Source organism: Daktulosphaira vitifoliae, unplaced genomic scaffold (genome assembly GCF_025091365.1).
Source record: "Daktulosphaira vitifoliae isolate Bord-2020 unplaced genomic scaffold, ASM2509136v1 Scaffold_1, whole genome shotgun sequence".
In the NCBI taxonomy this organism is placed as follows: Eukaryota; Metazoa; Arthropoda; class Insecta; order Hemiptera; family Phylloxeridae; genus Daktulosphaira; species Daktulosphaira vitifoliae.
This window is the reverse complement of record NW_026099572.1, coordinates 4,848,088-4,872,860: the sequence shown is the minus strand read 5'-3', so window position 1 is coordinate 4,872,860 and position 24,773 is coordinate 4,848,088. Positions and strand designations below refer to the sequence as shown.

At 24.8% G+C, this 24,773-nt stretch overlaps 3 protein-coding genes across 5 annotated transcripts; 1 reads left to right on the top strand and 2 right to left on the bottom strand.

Moving 5' to 3' along the window:
• Positions 1 to 3,834: 3,834 nt before the first annotated feature.
• Positions 3,835 to 7,797, bottom strand: LOC126895934 (ras-related protein rab7). Of its 2 annotated transcripts, none has more exons than XM_050668277.1 (4): positions 7,519 to 7,797; positions 7,135 to 7,328; positions 4,975 to 5,193; positions 3,835 to 4,252 (listed from the first exon to the last, which is right to left on the bottom strand). In XM_050668277.1, exons 2-4 carry the CDS (start codon positions 7,312 to 7,314, stop codon positions 4,022 to 4,024), a joined length of 630 nt encoding a protein of 209 aa, XP_050524234.1. In that variant the 5' UTR covers positions 7,315 to 7,328; positions 7,519 to 7,797; the 3' UTR covers positions 3,835 to 4,021. The 2 variants fall into 2 exon arrangements, with proteins under 2 accessions (XP_050524234.1, XP_050524235.1); XM_050668278.1 differs by lacking the exon at positions 7,519 to 7,797 and adding an exon at positions 7,410 to 7,428.
• A 2,834-nt stretch (positions 7,798 to 10,631) lies between these two features.
• On the top strand, positions 10,632 to 22,106 carry LOC126895931 (dnaJ homolog subfamily C member 5 homolog). 2 transcript variants are annotated; one of them, XM_050668274.1, is made up of 6 exons: positions 10,632 to 10,989; positions 15,459 to 15,597; positions 15,661 to 15,813; positions 15,879 to 16,013; positions 21,098 to 21,136; positions 21,593 to 22,106. In XM_050668274.1, exons 1-6 carry the CDS (start codon positions 10,970 to 10,972, stop codon positions 21,761 to 21,763), a joined length of 657 nt encoding a protein of 218 aa, XP_050524231.1. In that variant the 5' UTR covers positions 10,632 to 10,969; the 3' UTR covers positions 21,764 to 22,106. The 2 variants fall into 2 exon arrangements, with proteins under 2 accessions (XP_050524231.1, XP_050524232.1); XM_050668275.1 differs by lacking the exon at positions 21,098 to 21,136.
• On the bottom strand, positions 13,323 to 14,207 carry LOC126895933 (uncharacterized). The gene has a single exon (XM_050668276.1). The coding sequence runs from the start codon at positions 14,146 to 14,148 to the stop codon at positions 13,504 to 13,506; it is 645 nt and encodes a 214-aa protein (XP_050524233.1). The 5' UTR covers positions 14,149 to 14,207; the 3' UTR covers positions 13,323 to 13,503.
• Positions 22,107 to 24,773: the final 2,667 nt, after the last annotated feature.

Below are 24,773 nucleotides of genomic sequence, written 5' to 3'. Positions count from 1 at the left end.
AACATTATTACATAGTAATTATCGTCGTTATTGTCGATAGGTCTGACAAAACGTCGTATTATATTTTGCAATAGTATTGAAGATAGTATTGAGGAATCTGATGGTATGTATGTCAACATTTAACTTTGCAAACAAACTTCTTAATAATACTGTTTTTATTTTTAGATGATGATTTCCGCACATTGACTATTAGTTGTATTACAAACAAAAATGTGAGTTGACACCGCTTTACCGTCCATTACCATTCGAATATTGACCTTTTTGTAGTTGGCCTATACAACATTTCTACTCCACCTATTCATTGAAAGTTTAACCTCCTCATAGGTGTAGCAAAAAAAATTTGCACGGACCAAATTTCCCAGACGGTTAGGTTCTGCGAGCCGACCCAACAAATTTGATATTTACCTAAACAAATGACGTCTAACAAATCTGTCAGAATCGTTCTGAAGCAATTCTATTAATTCCAACTCCCATGATTGAAGCGAAAATGCATCTCTAAATGGAATTATCGATGACCAACTGCATGGTAAGAGTTCTAGGTCACGATCAGAATAGATCCGTTCAGGATGTGGTGATAAATCATTATCTAAAAATAAAAACAGTATTGTTAAGAAGTTTGTTTGCAAAGTTAAATGTTGACATACATACCATCAGAATCCTCAATACTATCTTCAATTTTTTCTTTTTCTTCCTCATACTCATCTTCATTTTCTGCCTGCAAATATTCTTCTTCCAATGGGTCATAGTAATACCCGTCATCATGGACTCGCGGTTATATCTGCCCAAATTGTTCAATGAATAGCTCCCGTTCGTCTGCTTCAGCAAAATTTTCTGCTTCAGCAACCACACATTTACAAATAAAAATTGACTTGATTTCCATGTTTGAAGTGTTTCAACGTACAAGCGCAATTAATACAATTGAAAATATTAAATTTTTAGAGCGGAGTATAGGGTATTTATATGAAAAACTAACGTTAACGACTTGTCATTACTATACCTGCAGTGGTGTAGTCCTAAAAATGTTTATGGGTATACGCCTATATAATGAATAGAGAATAACGTGGGGGGCTCCGCCCCCCACACCCCCCATTGCACTTTACATTTTCTACATACAATATTTCACATTATCAACAGTGATATAGTCGTAATTTGATCAATAGATAAGTTAAAAACCTAAATGAGGAAACGTGGGGAATTTCACCCCCACACTACTTTTCAAAGGCCTTAACTATAACATAGTTTTGGGAGACGGAATACAAATATTGTGATGTTTTAACTGTGTTAAAAATATGTATTTTCTAATTATTACATAATGCAACTAAAACTCTTAACCCTCCCAGATACGGCCTAGCTCCTTCCAAACTATTACTCGAATATTTTTACTGACACTTCTAAGTTCTTACATAAATTAAATTTCATAGTCATATAATCGATATGTGTATTATTAGATACTGTTATATTTTTTATAAATAAACAATAAACTTTATGCAGTAATAAAATAATCTTACAATTATTGTTTTCAAATCGTTAAATCATAAATGAAATAAACGTGAATAGGTACATGTTAGTACTATCTTAATTCATTATAGGTAATATATTAAATACTAGATTGGTTGGTAAACGGTTTATTACGGAAAAATACAAATTACCAATTTCAACAGCTATAGGTTAACCCAATAAATTTCAGTTTCAACTTAGTATGTGCTATATCGTTAATTTCTGATCGATGTTTTAAATTTTATCAATAAAATTGTCGTGAAATGATAAACATTATCCTATTTATTTATTTTTGTTTTACATTTATATTCTATTTTTAAAATGATAATAGTCTCGAGCCATATTTGTATGTTTATAACTTCAGGTATATGTTTATATGTGGTATGACTGTAGAGATTAAACAAACTGATAATAGTTATTCAAAATTTGTGTTTTATGACAAACGTACCTATATTCGATACCCACGTATTACTTTTTATTTTATTCTTTAGTCTATACTCTTTAACTATTTTATAAATACGTATATGCACTAATAAAAAAACTAATAGTGGATATACGCCGTATACCCGCGTATCACTCATGATTTTATAAGTATACGCAATAACAGAAAAACAAAGAAGTGGGTATACGCCGTATACCCGCGTATACGCTCCACAACACCTCTGTATACCTGTGTATAGTCTTATACCCCTATACGCATAGTGGTACTAATAGTCTTTACTCTATCCCTTTTTTTTTTTTCAGCACAATAATAATGCTTAAATTAATTATATATGAATTTTTGGGTAAATAAAACAAGAATGATGGATAAGAGCTATTTGTTGACAGTTGCGTTATACGAGGGCAGACAATATCTTTCCCGCCCTGAAGCAATACCTCACGGTAGTTCCAGGGCGGTCCACAGTATGCCGGACTGTGGAAAAAAAAAACACAATATCTTCCATGTTAATGACATTTACGTGTGGCATATACTGTTGTAAAATGTCTCTTTTTTGTAACCCTTTTACAAATAACATGTTTGTTGTTTTATTTACCTAGAACTCTTACCATGCAGTTGGTCATCGATAATTCCATTTAGAGATTATTAAATTAGAGATTAAATTAAAGCTAATGTAATGTACTTTATTATGGAAAAAAAAATGTCGGACTTTATTTTGTCCTTACGGTGAAAATAGCTACCGAATGCTATTTTTGTGTGAAAATTCTCGATTTTATTTATTATATTTTTAACTTATTGAAAAGTGTATGGATCAACACAATTTTTTATGAGAAATAATATTTATATACCTTTTTCATCAGACATACTTTATTTTAATCAGGATATTAATAAGGAAATAGTAGATCATGAACCTTTTGAATAATCCACCAATTTTTTAAAATTAAACACTATCTAAAGACTTGCATCGAAGTGTTTTTTTATAGTGATTTTAATCACAGTCAGATATCATTATACTTATTCCAACTATTGCATGTCACCACTGTGCCGCGACCACCTTGTGCTGGGTTTATTATATATGGTTACGCATATAATAATGGATGGTGGCCCTCTATCACATGTTAGGGAGTAAGAGATGGTTCTTGGCTAAGCCAATGATGGACGGAATGAATATAATGATCAGCTTACACCAGATATATTAGTCCAATAATAATTGATTGCTTAAAATATTTTATATCATTTAAGTTAACAAATATCAGTTAAATATAAATATAAGTTTAGTGACAATTTGTATAAAATGTAGTTTTTTAGTTTTTATAAAACTGTATTAATTTAAAGTATACATTGAAATTTAAAAGAAAAACATAAAATTATTAGAAAAAAATAAATTCTTCTTAATCTTGTTTATAGTAAACATCAAATTTATTCATCAGAATAATAAATGAAACGTTATTCCTAAGAGTATAATATAAATTTTTCTAATGAAAGTATAATATTAATATAAATAGATATTGTAGTGAAAACACTATAGCAAAAATATAGATAACCCCTTAGTAGAATGCATGAAAACTATAATTTTAGAAAAAATAAAGATTCAGTCTTTTGCAGTAAATAAATCATTGGTCTATTATTAAAAACATATTTTAAATAACAAGATGTAAGAATAAGAAATTTTATTTTTTATTCTGCAAATAAATTGTATACTTATGAAAGGAATAACATGTTAACAATCTCATTTAGAGAATGTGTGTTTAAACAAATACATAACTATTTCTACATAGTTAAATTTCATAAAATTAAATCTATAACAAAATTTTTAAGATTGCTTTTAAAATTTTATATAAAACAATAAAATATATAATAGGATAGGCAGTAATGAAATGTATAAGTAGAAACAAAAATAATAATAAAATATATATTTATAACTTAAATTCAAATATTAAATATAAACTATTTTCAAGTATAATGTTATCTTTTTAAATATTTATAATTATACTCCATAAAATAATATTTTGACTTTCACTAGACTTTTAGTCAAAATATATGATAGTCAAAATAAACATTAAAGTTTCAGTATCTTAATTACTACTAGCAATTACAATTATCTCCACCAGACAATCTATTCTCAGCAGAACCACCACCTAATTTTATTTGATCAGGAAAATCATTATAAATTTCCATATCCGTTTCTTGTGCTAATGCATTCCTTGCTATCGTTTTAAAAGCCTGTTCTACATTGATAGCTTCTTTAGCTGAAGTTTCAAAGTATGGTAAGCCATTTTTACTTTGGCACCATTGTTGAGCTCGTTTAGAAGACACCTATAAAAGTATAAATGATAATAAATTTAAATAAATTGATGAAAATAAACAAATATGACAAAATAAAAGTATCAATATATTTGTGTAGTATTATTTATTTACTGATTTATAAGTTATGAGATATTTTTTAGGTTTATCGAGTATCAATTTTAAGGATAGGAATTTTATTTTTTAATGGTTATATACATATTTTAATAGATTTGATGAATAAATGAATAAAAATTGATTCAGTCAAAAAATATGACTGGTCGATAACAAAATTTGTATCAGTAAATAGGAAGTTATTAATATTTTTAAATGTATACTGGATTCAAAGTGTGGATGTATCACTGTGTTGCGCTCCTCTTCTTATCTAGGCATAAAATTGATCATAAATTCTAAAAACACTAGTCAAAAAGTTGTGATTAACTATTAATTTTCTTAGTAAGATTATTTTTTTAAATTTAAGTTAGTAAAATATGTATTTTTATTAAAAACCCATAAAATTGGTACCCTTATAGTTATATATAAGGAATAGTCATTAAAAATATTTAACCACTCAAATCGAGATATAAATACTACTTAAATAAGCCAAAAAAAGTCAAATTATTATTTTAGAAAAAATTAAGTGGTCAATGATAAATTTATCACCCAGTGTGGATAAGGGCTTTTTTATTTCTAAATTTATGTGAAGAGGTATCGTCAAAAATAGAAAAAAAAATTTAAGATGGAAAAATTCTTACAGCACGATTTTCTAAATCAACTTTGTTGCCAAGTACAACAAATGGAAAATGATCTGGATCTGAAGGTGATGCTTGTATTAGAAATTCATCTCGCCATCCATCTAATGATTTAAAAGATCCAGGTGAAGTGACATCAAATACTAACACACAGCAATCAGCTCCGCGATAGAATGCAACACCTAAAGATTGAAAACGTTCTTGGCCAGCTGTATCCCAAATCTGAAATTGTAAACTTCAATTTAACATCAGTTTTTAAATACTATAATCATAGAATTTTATTTCAATGATTGGCATTTAACTAAACTGTAGGATTAGTTTCTTAACTACTTATAAAGGAAGACATAATATTAAGTACATAAAGACATATTGTTCAGTCTATAAACCACAACCTTACATAATTAATTTGAAATTTTAGAAAATTAGTTGATAAATGATAAATTGTATCTATAAATAAAAGTATTTTTGAAAACATATATTTTTAATATCTTAGATTTGTATAAAGAATGGAGTTTCTAAAAAATCTTTTAATTGCAACAACGTTGAAAAGATGGATTAACTTCAATCTTAAATCTTGTACTTATGAATTATGTGGTTTAAATACATATTTAAATAACAAACATCTTTTAAAAAGTTTTTATACTCAAGATCAATGAAACATACAATAAATAACTAGTCATAAAAAAATATTTTAAGTCTAATTAATTTCAAAGTTCAACTGACAAAAATGAAACAAATATTATCATATAAATATGATATGAATTGTGATTGATAATTCAGAGAACATCCATGTCATAATAAGTTTATAATATACAAAATTATTTAACTATAAAATATCCTATGGTTTATTAATCACTTAATAAATTATCACTTTTGTTATAGTTTGAGTTATAAACTGAAAAAATAAATTAATTGTACCTTAAAGTATATTCTTGCAGTTAGGTATCTAACCATTGAAGAAATATATTTGGTAATTTTACACTCTAAGTAAAGAAAAAAAATATCTATTTAACAAAAATTTCCTCACTAACATATTTTTGTAAAAAAAGCATCTTATGATTGATTAAATCAATACATTTTTTTAATAAACTTAGAATCTAAAAGTATTTAAGGAATACATAAAAATACATTCATTCAACAATATAAGTGTAGTCATTTTTAATTTATATTCTTTAGTAATAATTTCATTTTTATTAAATACCCCTGTAAAAAGATAAATCTATAATAAATATATAATATAAGATAATAAATAATTCTCATAATTAATTTCTTCCTCCATAAGTAGTCCATTTTAAAAATAATAGATTTCAAGTTCATTCACATTTTAAGTCCCAAATATTTTTAGAAAACAAACAATAAATTTTAACGAGAGAGAAATTTAATTAAGTAAAATCAACAACTTTATTCTATTGAATTAATAACATAATTGATATTTAGATTAAATAAATAAAACATTGCATTATGCAGAATTATCTGTACTATAATAATAAAATTTTATTCAATATTTGCACAATTTATAATGATTACAAAACTAAAACTTGTCACCAAATTGGCAGTATTACAAAATTAACTTTTAAAGATTTTTCAAGGTAGCAAAAAATAAAATATCAAGAAGAGGGGGTTGTCAAATAGTTCTAAGCCCTAAATGTAACATATGAGGAGTTGCAAAAATTAAGAAATGCGAAAAATAATTTAATAATACAGAAAACTCTTATTTAACAACAAATGTATTATAATATTATAAAGACAAGTTATTAATATCTCAAAGATAAAAAGTAATTTTATTTTAAACAAAAATAACAGCATATTATGTTACCAAATGGTGTTTATAATCTAATCTACTTTTGATCTATAATCTTTACTGATAGTACTTTATAATGCAAGAAAAAAATTATTATTAATAAAAAAAAATTTATGTTTATTTACTAAAATAATACATTATCAATAATTACCTATCACCACATATGTTACAGCCCCGGACTAAAATGCATATTTTGAAACTTTGCCCTAGGCACAATGTATGGTTGCTACGGTTTTGGTATTTTTATTTAATTAGAAACGTAATTAATAATCAATTTATTGTATTTATCAAATTTTTTAGAATAATGAACCAATAAGTCAAGATAATCTATTTAATCTTAGAAATAATTAATCTATACATACTTGCATTGTCACAATTCTGTCATCTACCATAACTTCTTTAGTTAAAAAATCTGCACCTATAGTGGCTTTATATTGATTGGTGAATTTTTTATTAACGTATTGATTCATTAGAGATGTTTTTCCTACACTGGAGTCTCCCAAAATTATTACTTTTAATAGTACCTTTTTCCTAGTTGCCATAACTCTGCCTTAATCTAAAATTACAAAAAATTAAAATTACCAACGAGATATAAATATATACAACAGATATGTTGCATATGATTAATTGCAAATACCAGAAATCTAGAAACAAAAAAATTTACTCAGATCACACAAATAATTCTTGATACGATAAAGTATGCGGGTATGTCATTATAAAAAAAAAATTACTAACAATTGACTTACTTGGGATATGATGATAACAAATAAACGGTGACCAATATTAATAATGTACACAAATAATAATTGAAAATCACTCTACAAACAATAGGTCAGAAATTATTAGGGAACTCAAAACTGTGTTCACTTTGTCTAACCACTTAATAAAATATATAGGCCCTGCGTAGCGTTGAGCTACAATCGGTTTTCCATTGACATACGTAATGCTACTTCGTAATCTGTTTAGTGTTCACTTTGTTCTCTATTGCGACGAAACCAGAAACAACGACTACAATAACCTATGAGTAATACAGGTAGTAGTCAGTGTAGGAGAGAGAGTAAATCTGACGTATCTAATAAATACGAACAGCTGTTCAATTTAACAGTGTAGTTTTAACATGGGAAGATAATATATGACACCTAATATTGTGTGTTTATGTAATATGAAATCAATTATGTCCAAAATAAGATTCTAATACTATACAATAGTTATTATACATTTTTATAACCTAACTAAAACTAGTTAACTAGTAAGTCACTATAACCAAACCTTAGAGTATCGTTAGGTTTATGTAAGCGGACTTTATAAAAAAAAAACTTATATGAAAAATAACAAAAAATAGAACCTGTTACCTTTAACTATTCAAGTATTATGTTAACTGAAAATGTTTAAAAATAATATTAAATAATTTATAAAATATAATAGTTAAATTACGATATTTCTATGCTTGAAAATTAAAACGTTTGTAAGATATCACACCCTCATCCTTAAGATTTTAATTGATGAAGTATACATATTAAAATAAAAAAATCTTTAACTTTATGTCAAAGGTGAAACTTGACCAAAATTTTCGGGGGATCTAAAAAGAGGTCATCTTAACAACAAGGCGAAGTAACCCCAAATTCCTCTATAATGGTATCAAACACATAATGTGTTTGATACATGTATCATGTATAATGTACAAGTCAATTGGAATGTACATTAAAAACAAATGTAAATTTTTCTTGTAGAAAAGAAATCTTTCTGTTCTTTGCATTACACTTATTCAAACATTAATTAAATAATTTTCAAAGGATTTGAAAAATATATTTTAAGCAATATTAACGCTGATATACTTATTATTAATAATAATTATGTATTGAAAGTTTTTAAATGAATAAATAATATTTTAATTTTGTTTTTACTTTTTAAAAATGTTTTATTAATAGTTCCCGTTCAATTTCCAAAAATAACTGTTTATTATGCGAGGCCACATGGGTATTTTAAACCAAAAAATTAAATATAATTTAATTTTATAATATTAAATAAATCAACTCATTTATATCATATAATATATTGGTTTAAAATTTTTTAAGTTTATTATAAAAACGTTCTTTTTTAATACCACCGCTCTTTTGCACATCTGATCCTAAATACTTAAAACTTTCCACTTCTCCAATCACGTCCTCGTCTATTGTCACTGATCTCCTCATTTCACCTACCTCGTGTTTTCCTTTGTCAAACTCGTACTCTATATACTCTGTCTTACTTCTACTTATTCTTAAACCCTTTTTTCAAGAGCTACTCTCTTCACTTCTAGCCTTTGATTAATTTCCTCCCTATTTTCTCCTATTAACACTATATCGTCAGCTAACAAAATACACCACGGCACCTTTCCTTGTATTTCTCTAGTTATTTCATCCATCACTATAGAGAATAAGTAAGTTTGTTATAAAAACGTTAAATATCAAAAATAAGGTGTTGAAAAATTGTGACTAGTGGTATTTAAACAATATCAATCTTTTATTTTTTCAATATTTAAACGTCATTAATAATTTTTTATTTCATTAGGAATTAACCCGTTATTTCTTGCACGTGAGAATGTCTCACTTAGTTTTTGTGTTGAGAAACACTTGCTCGTATTTACTTATTTCGTTGTATAAGTTTAGTTTGGTTTTTTATTTTAATTCGTTTCAAGTTGTAACCATACATTTTTTGTTAATTGTAAAACGTGAATATAATGTTATAAATAGGACCTAGACTTAAATAAAAAACATAAAAGACATTAAAGTTCTTAAAAACTTTTAAAACTGCCATGTTAAAATATTTGAATAATCTAACTTAATTCTCTCCTTAAAAACTGTCTAAATAAAAATAAAAGTAATTTACATATTTTGATAGGGCAAGCCCCTCCACGAATATTTTCTTATATAACATATAGAGGAATAATACACAAAGTGATTCTTTTAACATTAACCACACATTTTTCTTTAAATAATAATTTTTTTTTTGGCTTTTGTTAGTTCGGTATGTATTTCTATTTAAGCGTTATAAAATATTTTTTATATTTATCTTTTAAATTCTATAAAAGTGTTAAATTAATTTTTAAAATGGAAACACACATACTTAACTGGCTTATATAATAAAAAATGATGTAATTAAGAAAATGATATCTTTTAGATCAGTATTTTAGAAAATATTAACAATTTAAAGTAATAACTGGAAGTCAGAAGTAGATACTGTTATTTTTATCACTAGAAATTTATTGGCCTCACTTCTCATCCCGTTTAAGTATAAAAATTTAACTTAAGTTGAAAAAAATAATAAGTTTTGCATGATTAAGCTTTAAAATGAGTCAAATAGGCTAAAACAAATACACCTTAAAAATAAAAAAATCGCAAAGAATGTAAAATAAAAGTTTCATTTTTAAATTCTTCATTACAAAATTCGAATTTTATGCTTTAAGAGCATAGTTTAAGATAACCATTAAAAAAGCAATATACCTTGAAAGTTATACTATAAGTAGCTATAATTATAATCATAATGTTATAAAAACGGTTTCAAATCCTATAAAAAGTATCCCATCTTTTAAACATATATTAAATTAATACTTGTTACATACTATAAGTTAAAAAAAAAATGTCAGACACATTTTCTTCTATGAACAAATAGCCGCCTAGTTAAAAAACATGTGAGTGTATGAGCATTTTGTCCACCTCAATAATAACTAAAACTACCTTTACCCTAGTCTTCCTTGTTAACACTACACCGACATGACAGTGGTAAATTTAAAATTATGCAAGTTGGTAACACTGTAATCAGACAGTTGGTATGGGTCAACCTACCCTCTACCGGTGAAAAGCAGAAAACGCCATACGATTTAATGTATCGTTCAGTAGAGCCGTTCAAGATCGCTTGCAAATTAATGTTATGATACAGATAGATAAAAAAAAAACTATTAACTATTATCGTTGAGTTACGTGCATCCAATTTAATTCTCAACCCTTAAGTTATTTGCAATTCACTTGCAAATTTTGTATTTGTTGCATTATTTTTAAAATAGTATTTATATTTGAGAATGGTTGGTAGAAGGTACTTACAGTATTAAAAGTTAACTTCTCGAAAGGAATTTATAACGAAACGGCGCAGGCCGGGCGTTGATAAGCAAGTTAGCTGTACACTGTGAGTTAATTGTGTCATATACCGCACCCATTTGAAATGGATAAACGAAAACTTTCGTAAGTAGATCTTTTAAATATTCAAGTAGTTTAATGAATTCCGACTGAAATTTTTCATAAAGAACACCATATTGTTGCAAAAGTGATCTCGATAGAAGCTTCAATTCACTATCAATTTCCTTAAAATTCAGTTTTTTGTTTTAATACTTAAACTTGTGAATAGAAATTAAATACTTAAAAGATATTAAGATAGATTTAAAATATTATTTTAAAAGGCAATAACACTAAACGGGTTAAAAATATTTGAATTAGGGTAGAGTTCCTATCATCTATGGATTTTAAGTTTTTCACCAGAGCTGGTAGGCATAGATGACCCCAAAATTTGTTTTATTAATATTTGTTTGCAACATTTTAATCTTGAAAAATAATAAAACATTGAACTTACAAGGAAAATACCGACGGGTGATGGCTGCTAGCTATATTTTCAAAATTACAATCTTGTTTACAGCTACTCTCAATTTTCTGTTCTTCTATAAATCATTAATATAAACTATATTAGGAAGAATATTAATGGAGTATACAGCATATACTCGAATAATATAACATATTACATATTCATAAATAAAATTGTAGTAAAAAAATTACTTTTTTAGGTTCAAGAATTTTTTTCCTAAGTTTTAAATTTGCTTAGTATATGTTTTATAGATAAAATAAACCATGTGTGTGTTAAGAAGTCCAATATTGGAATTAAAAATTTTACTAAAACAATATTTTATACAATAATGCTTCTATGCTTAAATTTTTATTTCAATTTATTAGATATTATAATTTATTTATTTAGTTTTTTCATGTTAGTGAAAAAAGCTGTGATTCACTGAACATTTGTTTCGAACTTATTAACAGAGTTTGAATATCATACTTATTTTGAGATTTTTGTGATGTTTTATATAGGTGATATCATATCAACTCGTAATATCGAAACCTGGATAGCATTTAATGACATATTTATTTTTACATTAGTGTTTTATTGTGAAGAAGTCGAAGATCACATGATATTATGTTTACAAATATTTCATGAGGAATATACTTTTTCACAATAAATTGCTCTTGTGTAAAATTATTTAAAATTTTGAACATTATTTCTTTAATAATTTTCATATTATAGATTTTCAATTGAAAAAAGTACCTTATTTATGGTCAGTTAGTAACCACAGATAAAATGACCTTATAAACAGATTAGCCATCTAATTTCTGTTATTTTATTGAAAATTGATAATCTTAGTCTATTGTTTAAAAAACTGTAAAATAGTATTCTAATTTCTACTTAAATTATAAAGTTTTTTATTTACTATTATATTTTTACTAATGATTATATTCATTAAAGTTACTATATAAAACCAGAAAAATAATTCAAAACATGTATAAGTAATGAAAAACAATCATTAAGGTCAATTTTTATCAATAATTAAAGAGATAATTTTTTTTATTTTAACAATTTTTTCAGTATTTCACAAACTTATACTTCAAGTTTTAATGATTGGGTTAAAAATTAATCATGATTATGGTTGTATTCATTTTATAAAGATAAAATTAAAATGAGGTACTCTCGAGTTTATTGGAATGTCATTATTAGAGTCTAGAATTATATGTATTTATAAATTTTATTTTAGCTACTTTGGAAGGTTCCAAGTTTGTGCAACTATTATTCTATGACAATGTTATATAGTAGAGTAGAAATATTTTCTGTATTATGGGGATGATGAACTCTTATCTGGAAACAATAACCTTGGTATCAACATATTAATAAGTTTCCAATATTTTATGTATCTATTTATTTATATAAACAATATGGATACAAATTAATTGTATAACATGTAGACTGATGTTTATAATTTTTGTGTAACATTCAAGAGGTAATAAAACTAAGCGTTCATAAATATGATTGCTAATTATCTTGCCAAAGACGATTCATTTCAATAAGTAAAATAAATTTATTAAATTTTAAATAAGTAATATCAAAAAAGAGGTATTAGAAAAAATATAATTTCAGACTTAAAATCATTAAAAAATATTTCATTTTAGTGATATTATTTCACTGTATAATTCAATATAAAAACAAATTTTATACTCCTATAAATTAGAGATATTTCATTTGTAAATTTTATTTATTTAAAAAATAATAATGACAAATTTCAAAATTCAAAAATTGTTATTTTTATATTAATAATTATGTAAACATAGTTAAAATAACATATACATGGATGTCTAATTATTTTTATTTAAAAATTTTTACTGATTGAGGTTTTAAAAAAAATGCATTAAATAGCTGGATATGTTTTTAAAATTAAAATTTATAATCTTACAAAGTTACATTTTTTGTTAACAGAAAGTGGATCAAAATAGATCTAATTATTTATTAAACTTAGTTATACTTAGTAAAATGATATATAAAAACATTATTATAATTATTGAATGAAATTAATATAGTAAAATAAATTTTTTGTGATTAAATTTATTGTTATACAATATTATTTGTAAATCTTTAATCATCATCATAAATAGAAACTTACTCTATCAATGAACTATTTTATCAACAATTTGACAAAGCTTTTCTATTTCTTTATCATTAAAAAAATTGTTTAGTACTGTATGGCTGATGCGATGTTTAATACGCTCTTTTAATGGCTCATTGATAAATTCAACTAAATTAAAAGCACTATTGAAAAAGAAAATTGGTATGAACTTGGGTAATTCTGTCACAAAAATATCCATATTTTTTATTGTTTTCAAAGTAATACTATATGAAACATCACATTTTTCTGGTTTCACAGCTATTTTTACAATAAGTTCATTGTCTGATATGATTGCCCATAGTTGACATTTTATACCTAAACACTTAGAATTTTTCCAATTTACTTCAAGACGAGGTGCAATAAATGAATACTGCAACCAAGTTTCAATTTTTTCTGGATGTAAGATCACATTACCTTTACGTTTAAAATCTGATAATTTGACAATATTTCCATCTTTTCCATCAACTACACCTATTGAAAACTGCTTGATTCCTTCATTAAAAAATAATTTAAATCGATCAGTATAGCCTTTTTGATTTAGTAAATTATCAAAAAATTCATTGAATACCAAATCATTTTTTGAATTTTCTTGAGTTAATATAAGTGTAAATGAATTTAAAACAAAAAAGTTTAAGAACAGTTTCATTATAGTTCTATTCAAATATCCTATTTTGAATTTTATAATTAAGTATACACTTCTGTCGATAGTTATTTTATATTCTGTAGTACTAGCTTGTTTTATAGACAGAGGAAACATATCATTAAAATTAATTATTATTAATTGTAGTTATATGACCCCCTCTACAGTTTTATTACTGATTTTCAGAAGTGTATACATTTTTATTTAAGTTATTATCTTTATGGAATTTATTGAGAAATAATTGTTCTAATTAAAAATCATATAATAAAAAATTTTTTCTTAAAATTTTTTTGTAAAAAGGGGTTTAATGTGGTACTTATACCTACCTACCTTTCTATAAAACTATATCGTTTGACCTATAATATAGACAAGGTAATAGAAAAAAAAAAATAACACCACATAAAACGATTTTTTGCATCAAAATAATATTATTTGTTTAACTTCATGGGCTGTTTACATATAGAAGATATAATACTTATAGTATATAACACAATCTTAATTTTAACATATATTTGAAACTTGGAATATTTCTGTTACATTTTCAAAACTTAAGTTGAAAAAAATTAAATTTTAGATAAAAGATGCTATTTTGAATATATTCCTGTATGCATGTTAAAGGTCAGATTTTCAAAAAACCTATACCAAATGAAAGGAAAATACCTAAGATATTTATAAAAAAAAAGATTATTTTGATTCGTTCATTTTTATAAAAGTTATGGCAGTTTTGAGTAAAATAGTTAAAAAAATTTCGAAATTTAATGATTTTTAAAAATTGTAGGGGTGATTTCCATAATTTAAGGAATGGATAAATTTTTTCCATTTTTAAAAGATAATGATTATAATAATAACAAGATATGATTTATTATCTATTATTTATAAAAAATAGTCAAGTAAGAGCTGAAAAAAAGTAATGGGGAAAAAACACATTGTGATAAAATTAATACTTTATCATTGCATCAAACTAAAAGTTATGATAATAAAAAAGTTTAAAAAGGGGTATATCACTAGTTTTTTTTTTCAATTTAAAGCTAGAAAAAAACTTCATTATAGAAAGCTACTGACTGTAGTGTTTGAGTAGGTTTTACTAATAAGATAAGAATACATAGTGTATGTAAGGATAGTTTTAATAATTATTTTAAAATTAACAGAGTTCACTTCACAAATGCATTCAGTTTTTATTCTTCTACAAGTTTCAAGTGAAATGTAGTTAATTCACTTATACGGATACAAACTTTGCTGCTTTAGATCAATTTAATATTAATCAAACTTACATTTAAATTATGTATTTAGTATTAATTTACTGTAATATTTTCTAGAACAAGTGGAGATTCTCTTTATGTTACTTTGAACTTAGGAAAAACTGCTGAAACTGAAGAAATTAAACGAACATATCGTAAGCTAGCTCTTAAATACCATCCAGATAAAAATACTGGCAATCCTGAAGCTGAAGAAAAGGTTTAATATTTGTTAAAAATACAAGAAAAAAGTTGTTATTAAAAGTTTATTATTAATTTATAGTTTAAAGAAATAAACAAAGCATACAGAATATTAACTGATGCCAGCAAACGCAATATTTATGATAATTATGGATCTCTAGGCTTGTATATTGCAGAACAATTTGGAGAAGAAAATGTCAATGCTTATTTCTTTGTTACATCAAAATGGTGCAAGGTTTGTCAAAAATTTGATGTTTGTTCTAATTAAATGACTAATTATGTTATTTATTATCTTTTTAGGCACTTATCATAGGATCCTGCATAGCAACTGGTTGTTGTTGTTGCTTCTGCTGTTGCTGTTGTTGTAATTTTTGCTTTGGAAAATTCAAACCAAATGTATCAGAAGAACAGCAAGCCAATTACACAAATTTACATGTAAGTATTTCATTGTATCATACAATAATACAAAGATAAATGTTATCATTCTATAAAAAATGTGTATTGGCATAAGTTTTGGAAAATTCAGGTTTGGTGTCAATTTTCAATTTATATATTTTAAGGTGTTGCATGAAAATTACTTCCTAGTCATTATATTTACTTTTATTTAAATCTCTATATTTTGTGGGATGCCTAAACTGAATCCTCTATCATGTACAATGGGCAATGCTTAAATATATTAATTTCAATAAAGTTTAAAAAGTTTATTGTTATTATATTTTTTATTTTTAAAAATTCCTCACGCATATTTTGAATGCATGAACCATTTTAGGTTTTCATATTCACCTATCATTGTACTAAATAATTGCATTAAAAAAATATATATTATACATTAAAAAATAACCAGCACAGTGGAGACACAGCTAAGCTGGAACATAAAAATATAAGATGATATGTAACAATAATTTACTATCATAAATCATAAATATAATTTAGATCACTATCATAAAAAAACATAAATGCAAATTTTTTAAATTTCAAAATTTATATATTTTTAATTTTATAATTTCTATAATCTAAATTTTTAGTTGAATATTAAATGTTTGTTAAATTATTTGCTTAATTGAAAGTAACATTTTTTTTTGCTTTGATATGCAAAATGGTCGATTTCATATTGTAGAACAATTGTCGGCACAAATCTTCTTTTTAATATTGTAGTACACTTCAATTGCTGTTGTTTGATAAAGGTTAGAAGTTATCTGGAAAATTTACAAAAATCGAGATGAAACACATTTTTTATAATTGCATTATTGTGTTTTTTAAACACTTTTTGTTCTTCAGTTTTTTATTGGATTTATATAAACCACATACCAAAAGAAAGCTTATTGTATCTAGTAAAATCTGTTAAAATTCAGTTTTAAAATGCAGTAATAAATTATTGAAAAAGCTATTATTTACGGTAACATAATTTTAATATATTTTTTTATAAATTTCAAAAAATGGGATTTTTTTTTTATTTCAAAACAGTAATGTGTAGTCTCTTGTGTAAGCTAGTCATAAACCCATCTCGTCCAATATTGGCTTAGCCAAGGATCATCTTTGACTCCCCATTTTTAAGATGTAGGGAGGGTGTTTTTTTACACTGTTGGTTTTGATAGGTTCAACTAAATTAAAAACTAATTTTTTTGACCTATTGATCATTAAAATCAGTCCAGTAAGAGTTAAAATTTTCATGAACAAATATAAAAAAAAAACAAGCTATCACAAAGCCAAGACCTTGTCAGCTTTGCATTGAAGCTCAAATGTCTAGGATTATAAAATTCTAAATCTTTTAGAAAAGATTTTATATGTGCAACAAACCCATGTTTTGGGTCTATTTTATTTGCTCATTAATTGATTTTGAAAACAAATGTTATGTTCATTAGAAGGAGCAGTGCTTATGTGACCCTTTAGCTACGTCATATACTTGGATTCTTATAAGGGCCATTCCATACAAAATCAACAAATTTTTAATAAAATATTTGGGTCTTTTAATTTTGTTTAAATTTTGCAAAAAATAATTTATAATTATATAATAAAAATTGATCAATTATGGCTAGTTAATTAAATAAAATTAAACTATTAAATAGATTCAAACTACATTCGTTAACTCATTTTTTTAATTATATAACTTCAGCGATAACTTTTAAATAAGATTAATCTCTGTAAATTTTACAAGCATAGCTCTGAAGTGCTTACCAAAAGTATGTTGTCCAAAGGTACTCTTCTTCATATTGCAATCTCAGCTTGATAATTCAACATTCACTTTAAATTAAAGATACTTATGAATTTAAAATTTTTGGTTTTAATAAAGATTAAAAAATTAGAATTATTTAAAACAAGTATAAAAGTTGATGAGATTAAAATTATAATTTATTTTTTTTAACACAAATACACCACTATTTTACTTTGAATAACAATATCTCCTTCAATATTAAAGACACCATCTTGAAAGTTATTAATTAATTATCAAATGTATTCAAAAATGTAATTTTTCAGAATTTTAAATTATGGTGCTTTTTATTCTGAAGTTTTAAGTAAAAAGTTTCAAAAAAATCTATTTTTTAATTTTTTTTATATTTTTTATAAAAATAGATAATAAAAAAATATAAAAAGAACAACTAGAACTTTCTTAACTCATTTTTAAAATGTTATGAATTTTTAAAAGTTACCATGTAATTATTACTATGCTGTCTTTAAGGTACCATAGCTTTGGAACCTGTTCGAAAAATTTAAAGAAAATTGAAAGACTAGGCCTTGTTGATTATAAATGGAATCATCCATAATAATTTATTATTAATATTATTATATTAGTTCCACTAAATGTTTCTCAAATAGTTGTTCAAAAAATTATTTCAAGCATTAAGGATCAAAAATTAGCGTTTTGTATTCAAATGTATTATTTTATACTATTAGCATTAGTTTTAATACAAATGTTGCAAATTAAACCCTCCCCTCCAAAATAATATGCTGGATTTGATGTTATTTAAATTTATGACTTTATGAAGTAGAAAAGATTTATTTCTACCAATAAAATGTTGAAATTAAATTTTTTTAATCATATTTATTTTATGTTGTTTATATTAGATATTAAAAAAAATATATAACATTTTTTAATTATTAATTTTCTCAATTAACCTATTGAGTTATTATGTTATTATTAAAGTCTTAATATTTTCTTTATAAAACATTTACGTTATGTGTATTATACATGTATAATATCTCAGAAAAATAAAATATGGTATTATTACATTACCAATTATATGTCTATCAAAGGATAACTACTTTTCTATGAAGTATTTACAATTATTTTATGTAAATTAGAGTACATTTTCATATTAAGGGGGCTAATATATATTTAAGCAATTCTAATATCCCAGCTACCTCTTACCTGTCAATTAACCAATGAGTAGACTACATTAAATTTTTTTTGAGTATATTTGTATAGTGCATGAGTACTACTCATAAGTTATAAGTATGGCATGAAACTGTATGAAAAAACCCAGAACAAAGGGGTCAAGTATAATGATATCTGATAGTGATTAAAATCACTTTCATAAAAAACGCTATGATGCAAATCATTAATAAGTGTTTAATTTTAAAAAAGTAATGGATTTTTCCAAAAGCTACATGATCTGCTATTTCCTTATTTATATTCTGATTAAGATAAAGTATGTCGAATAAAAAAGGGATATAAATATTATTTCTCATAAAAAAATTGTATTGATCCATACATTTTTCAAAAAGTTATAACATAAAAAATTAAAAATGTAAAATACAAAATCGAGAATTTTTACACAAAAATAGCATTTGGTATCCATTTTCACCATGAAGACAAAACAAAGTCCAACATTTTTTTTTCCATGATAAAGTATAAATTTATAAAAAAAATATACAAAATGATAGGTAAATACCTCTTGTATCATTAAAAAAAATTATATTGATTTGGTTATTTTTAAAGAAGTTATGGTAGTTTTAAGTTAAGAAAATTTAAAAAATGTGGAAAATTAGTGATTTTTAAATTTGTAATTTTTTTGGACGTGTCCTCCAATTTACGTGGAACGAGGGAAATTTTTTCAATTTTTGAGGGTAATATTTTCGACTAGATACAATATGTGATCTTTTGACGTATTGTTGAAAGAAATCGGTTCGGTGAGAGCTAAGAAAAAGTGGTAACAGACACAAAAAAAAAAATCATAGTAAAACCAATACCTTCTCAGCTTCGTGTCGAAACTAAAAGTTCTACTAGCTGTAGAATATGTGTTTAAAATTCTTTAACAAAGTTTATAAATGTAAGCGTGTTAATATATATAATTTTGATCGTTATAATAAGAATCTAAATTAGTCACAAATTTGTTAATAAAATAACCTGTACTATTGTTCTTTCCAGAAAAATTATATTAATTCCTTCCTTTAAATTTATCTATAACTATTAAATTTTATTAAGTATATTTTGCATGTAGTTTAATTTGTAGTTATTCTAAGTAAAAATCTTAAATTGTTAGGGCTCCTTACGTAGTACAAAACATTTTGTGTCATAACATATTTTATAATCTTTTTTTTTTTTTTTTTGTGTTGATTTCAAATATTTCAACAGTTTTTGTCCACAATAATTATTTTAGCCACAATTTAAATATTTGTAAAATTACTGTTTTCATACACAAAATGTGAATAAACATTTTTTTTTCTTTTATACCACTAGATTGGGTATATAGTATTTCGAGATTTGAAGTAATTCCACAAAATTTTAAATTGGACATGGAGTTTTATAGAAGTTGTAAAAAGTGTAAAATTGATTTTTTTTTATTAACTTTATTTATAGAAATGTTGTAATGATTTTAAAAAATATTATTTTTTTTTTACATTATTTTTACTTGATATAATTGATATTGTTCACGCAAAACATTTTCAAATGAATTTTGGTGACGCTAATAATCTTTATAAGTTGTGATAATGTACCTAGCCGTCGCTTATTCAAATATTGTAAAACTTTTCATTTCGTTTTATGTTCTTCTGGTGGGTTTAACCTTAACTTTTAATTTTTTTTCGTTTACTTTTTATTATACTGACTCTCTGTTACTTAATTGCATATAGCTACATCTTTTAAAATATTTATTTTGCACATTATAGCTCACAGATAGTTCCTTCATCATTCTTGGTAATTTTTTTATTGTAATAACTTGATATTGAGGTGTCTAGTGAATAGAAACGTATTTCAGTGCACGGGGTTCCAGGTTCGATTCCCAACTTCACCTCTTTTAATACTATTGTAAAATTTAAAAGGACATCTCAAGGATAAAACTTCTGGAATGATGTCAAATTTTGCATACATTTTTATCAAAATACTATTAACACAATCAAGGTATAATAATGAAAACAATTTTTTTTCAAGTCGCAAAAAATAATTGAATAAATAATAAAAATGATTTTAAAATGTATTGTAGTTATTTATTTTAAATTTGTTTGTATTTGTTTAGTAATTTTTTTGTAATGACCCATTTTGCATATAATATTTGCTTGTTTTTGTGTTTTTTCTCTTTTAGAATGGTGGAGCTGCTTCAAATGAAAATACAATAAAAAAGGTGAGATTCGCTGTACTTATCATACAAAGTTAAAATGTCTTTTACATATTATTTATCTGCACAACTTACACTCTCTCTTCTCTGTTTAATAAAAAAAAAAAACTAAGGAAACATGTGTAAATATATTTTATTAAATATTCAAATTAATTAATAATTAAAAAAAAATTTACCTTTATAAATGAATGAGTACATTATTGTCATAATTACATAATTATATAAGTCCATAGAAAAGCAGTATAAAGGTAAAGTGAAAACAAAAATCTCTTTCATTAGTGAAGAAAGAAATATGCATGATATTTTATAGAATTAGCTTGGGTATTTAGTTGATGGTGTGTTTATTTTCCTAATTGTGTTATCTTATCTAAATAAACAAGCTGTATTTTTATTAATTCTGTTTATAAATCTTTGTGTTAAATAAGTTAATATTAATGTTTTTTTTTTATATTTAATATTTAGGAAGACAGCGAAGATGATATTATTGTAAATCAACCATCCTCAACAAATGGTACTGGGTCATCAGATAAAATGGGAAGTACAGTAATAGCTATGCCTCCTCCATCAACAGTCAATGAAACTACTGCATTAAATCCTGATGGTACACCTACAAAATATTCAACTAGTAAATGAAATTATTGTTAAAAATTGATTTATAAAAGCCTCAGACACATGCTTAAGTGTTTAAATTTACACTTGAAATTTACCAGAACGTCTTATCATTATGCAAATCACAACATACATTTTTTTTTTTTTTTAGCTAGTTCACCCAAAATTGGAATGCCTTTTTAGTAGCACCCTTTTGAGATACATAATATTTTAGTTTATAAATTCTTTGAATAATCTAACATCACAATATTACATTGATTGTAATAAATTAACTGGCAGTTCTCAAGACTCAGCTCTTTAATCATTCTCTAAATTTGATTAAATGACGAGAACGCTTAATAATAATTAACCTACAAAAATATTATAATTATTACATAATTTAAATGTTTTCTTGACTGAACTGCTTCCTTTTATTTATTACTATTGTAATCATAGTATGAAATAAGTAAAAATTATGTTAATATATTAATTAATATTGAGTATATAATTTTTAATATTAATATCTAAATAATTCAAAAGAAAAATTAAAATGGTGTTGTTTAAATTAATCTAATATTATACCTCATTTTTCAATTGAAGTTTTATTCATCGGTAATATTAGTCTTTATATTTTATTTTGTAATTCATTTATAAAAGATTATAAAATATAGACATTTAACTGAGTGAATTTTTTTCAATTTAAATATATATAAATGTATGCCATATACATTAAATTCTAGGTGTATACATTGAAAAATAATAATATAAATGTGTTACTTTTGAAATTACTCATGTTCTTAAACACTTAGATTTATTATATGTCTCTATTTATTATTTATTTACTAAATATTATGTTAATTGTTATTTGCTACTTTTTAAAATTATGAAAATTTTGATTGTGAACTAATTAAAACATTAATACTTGTAAACTTTTAATGTACTAGTTTTAGATGGTACGAATTAAAATATATTCTATGTCATAAATAAGTGAGACATTTAAACATTTTTTTATATTGTTTGTGCTATCTATGTAATTACCTATTTATTATTATCCCTTATATTATTACTAGTTTTTTTATAATTTCATTGTGAACTATTCATTTGTTTTTTATAATTAAATTTAACTAAATAATTATACAAAATTAATCAGAATCTCTTTTATAAATGCATTTTGACTTTCTGTTTTCTGATCATTATCGCCTACAACTAATATAACACAATGATTAAGATTTACTAGAAAAATTGTTAATAAGTTAATTAAATTAAATTACTACCAAATATATTTTAAAAACGTTATAGATTAAAGCGTAATCATTAGTGTCCTTTATTTTTTAAAATTTTAAAAATTCTTCCGGCTCACCTCCTAAATTTGTGGGTATACATATAAAATGCGGCTACAAAAAATTTCAGCCCGAACACATAAGTTTAAGCGTGCCGACTTGAGGTTGAAAATCGACCAAAAGGCGTACCTTTTTAGTTTTTAGAAGTTAACTCGTAAATTAGCGTTCTCACAAAAAAAATTGTTGAAACTAAATTGTAGATTTAATTGTTTTGAATATATTAAATCCTAACAGTTTTTCTTTTAAATCCATTAATTTTCTAGAAAAATATCAAAATACATAATATTTCGTAAAATTGACGAAATTGACATATTTACGAATATTTTATCATATTTGATGAACCATATGTGATACAACCTAATGTTTCATACGAAAATTGTTTAAATTAAATTTTACGAAATAAAATAATAAGTACAAATTTCATTGAACCGATCGTTTTATTGCTGTAAATGAAATAAATCGATCATATTGCGATTTTTACTAAATATATGAATTTTATTGTTAGATTCTGTTAGTTATCATCGAGTACATTACGACACTTATCGTGAAATTATGGCGATTATACTATGGTATGACTGGATTAATGTATTGTTGTTATTTTTAAATTATAAATAACTCTGGAAATCGTAAATTTATTGCAAATCGCAATAGGTATAGTGAACTCGTACTTATACCACTTAAGTCGCTTACGTCGCGTATTAAGTTGAACTGCTTCCTATTGTGTTTTTCTTTTAGTGTACGTAAAAATGTCGGTCGTATTACGAAATGACAATCAAATATTTTTAATAGGGTCTTTGACTATTCAAATTTTAGGTTCAAAACTTCCATCCATTGGGTAAGTTCTAAAAGTTTTTTATAATTTTTAATCTTACTATAAGAGCAAGTGCAGCATTTACTATTCGTGAGTGTAATATATTCTGAGAAAAAGCTCGAATTCCTACTCGTGCATTTCATCACTGTGTAAACAAGTTAGTTAATTTTTATGACAAGTGGCGCTTTTTACAAAATAATTCTCACAAAATTGGGGAAACGTTTAGAGTAAAAGAAACTGAGTTTATTAATGATCTTAATAATTTGTTTGATATCGATGCTTTAAATTTGATTAAGGTAGTTTCCGATAAACAATTTTTAATGAACCAAGGACTTCCTGGTGCTTTCTTCGTGATGCTATGCGAATTGAACGGCCTAATTTATTAAAAAAAAATTTTCAAAGTTGTCCTCCTATGTAGGTCACTATGCATTGGGATGGAAAGATTTTACCAATTAAATGTAAGAGACTCTGGCATTGATAGGTTACCAATTGTGATAACTAGTAAAATTCTAGATTTATTAATTGGTATACCGAAATTTAAAAAGTCGACGGGATATGAACAAGCTAATGCTATTTATTGTGCGTTAGACGATTAGAGCTTATTAAATGTTGTCCAAGCTCTATGTTGCGATATCATCGCATATAATTTGGGACGTTTAAAAGGTTAGTGTATTTTACTAGAGCAAAAATTAGTGAAAGATTTATTGTATTTATCTTGTCGCCACCATATATATTAGAGTGGTCCTTAGTTATAGATTATGAAAAATTCCTTTTAGAAATTCCTTGGTCTCACCCCCCAAATTTGTTTATATACATGTAAAAACGAACCGAAAAAAATTTCACGTCAATCAGACAAGTTTAACCCGTGCCTACTCGGGGTTGAAAATTGGACAATAGGGGTAGT

What these genes read in the sequence shown, in the direction of transcription:
- LOC126895933 (XM_050668276.1), bottom strand. Translation starts at nt 14,148, where the DNA reads ATGAAACTGTTCTTAAACTTTTTTGTTTTAAATTCATTTACACTTATA.
- LOC126895934 (XM_050668277.1), bottom strand. Translation starts at nt 7,314, where the DNA reads ATGGCAACTAGGAAAAAGGTACTATTAAAAGTAATAATTTTGGGAGAC. An exon ending in ACAGAATTGTGACAATGCAA is followed by an intron (nt 5,194 to 7,134) that starts GTATGTATAGAT and finishes TTACAATTTCAG; the next exon opens with ATTTGGGATACAGCTGGCCA. An exon ending in TTGATTTAGAAAATCGTGCT is followed by an intron (nt 4,253 to 4,974) that starts GTAAGAATTTTT and finishes ATACTTTTATAG; the next exon opens with GTGTCTTCTAAACGAGCTCA.
- LOC126895931 (XM_050668274.1), top strand. Translation starts at nt 10,970, where the DNA reads ATGGATAAACGAAAACTTTC. An exon ending in ATGGATAAACGAAAACTTTC is followed by an intron (nt 10,990 to 15,458) that starts GTAAGTAGATCT and finishes AATATTTTCTAG; the next exon opens with AACAAGTGGAGATTCTCTTT. An exon ending in CCAATTACACAAATTTACAT is followed by an intron (nt 16,014 to 21,097) that starts GTAAGTATTTCA and finishes TTTCTCTTTTAG; the next exon opens with AATGGTGGAGCTGCTTCAAA.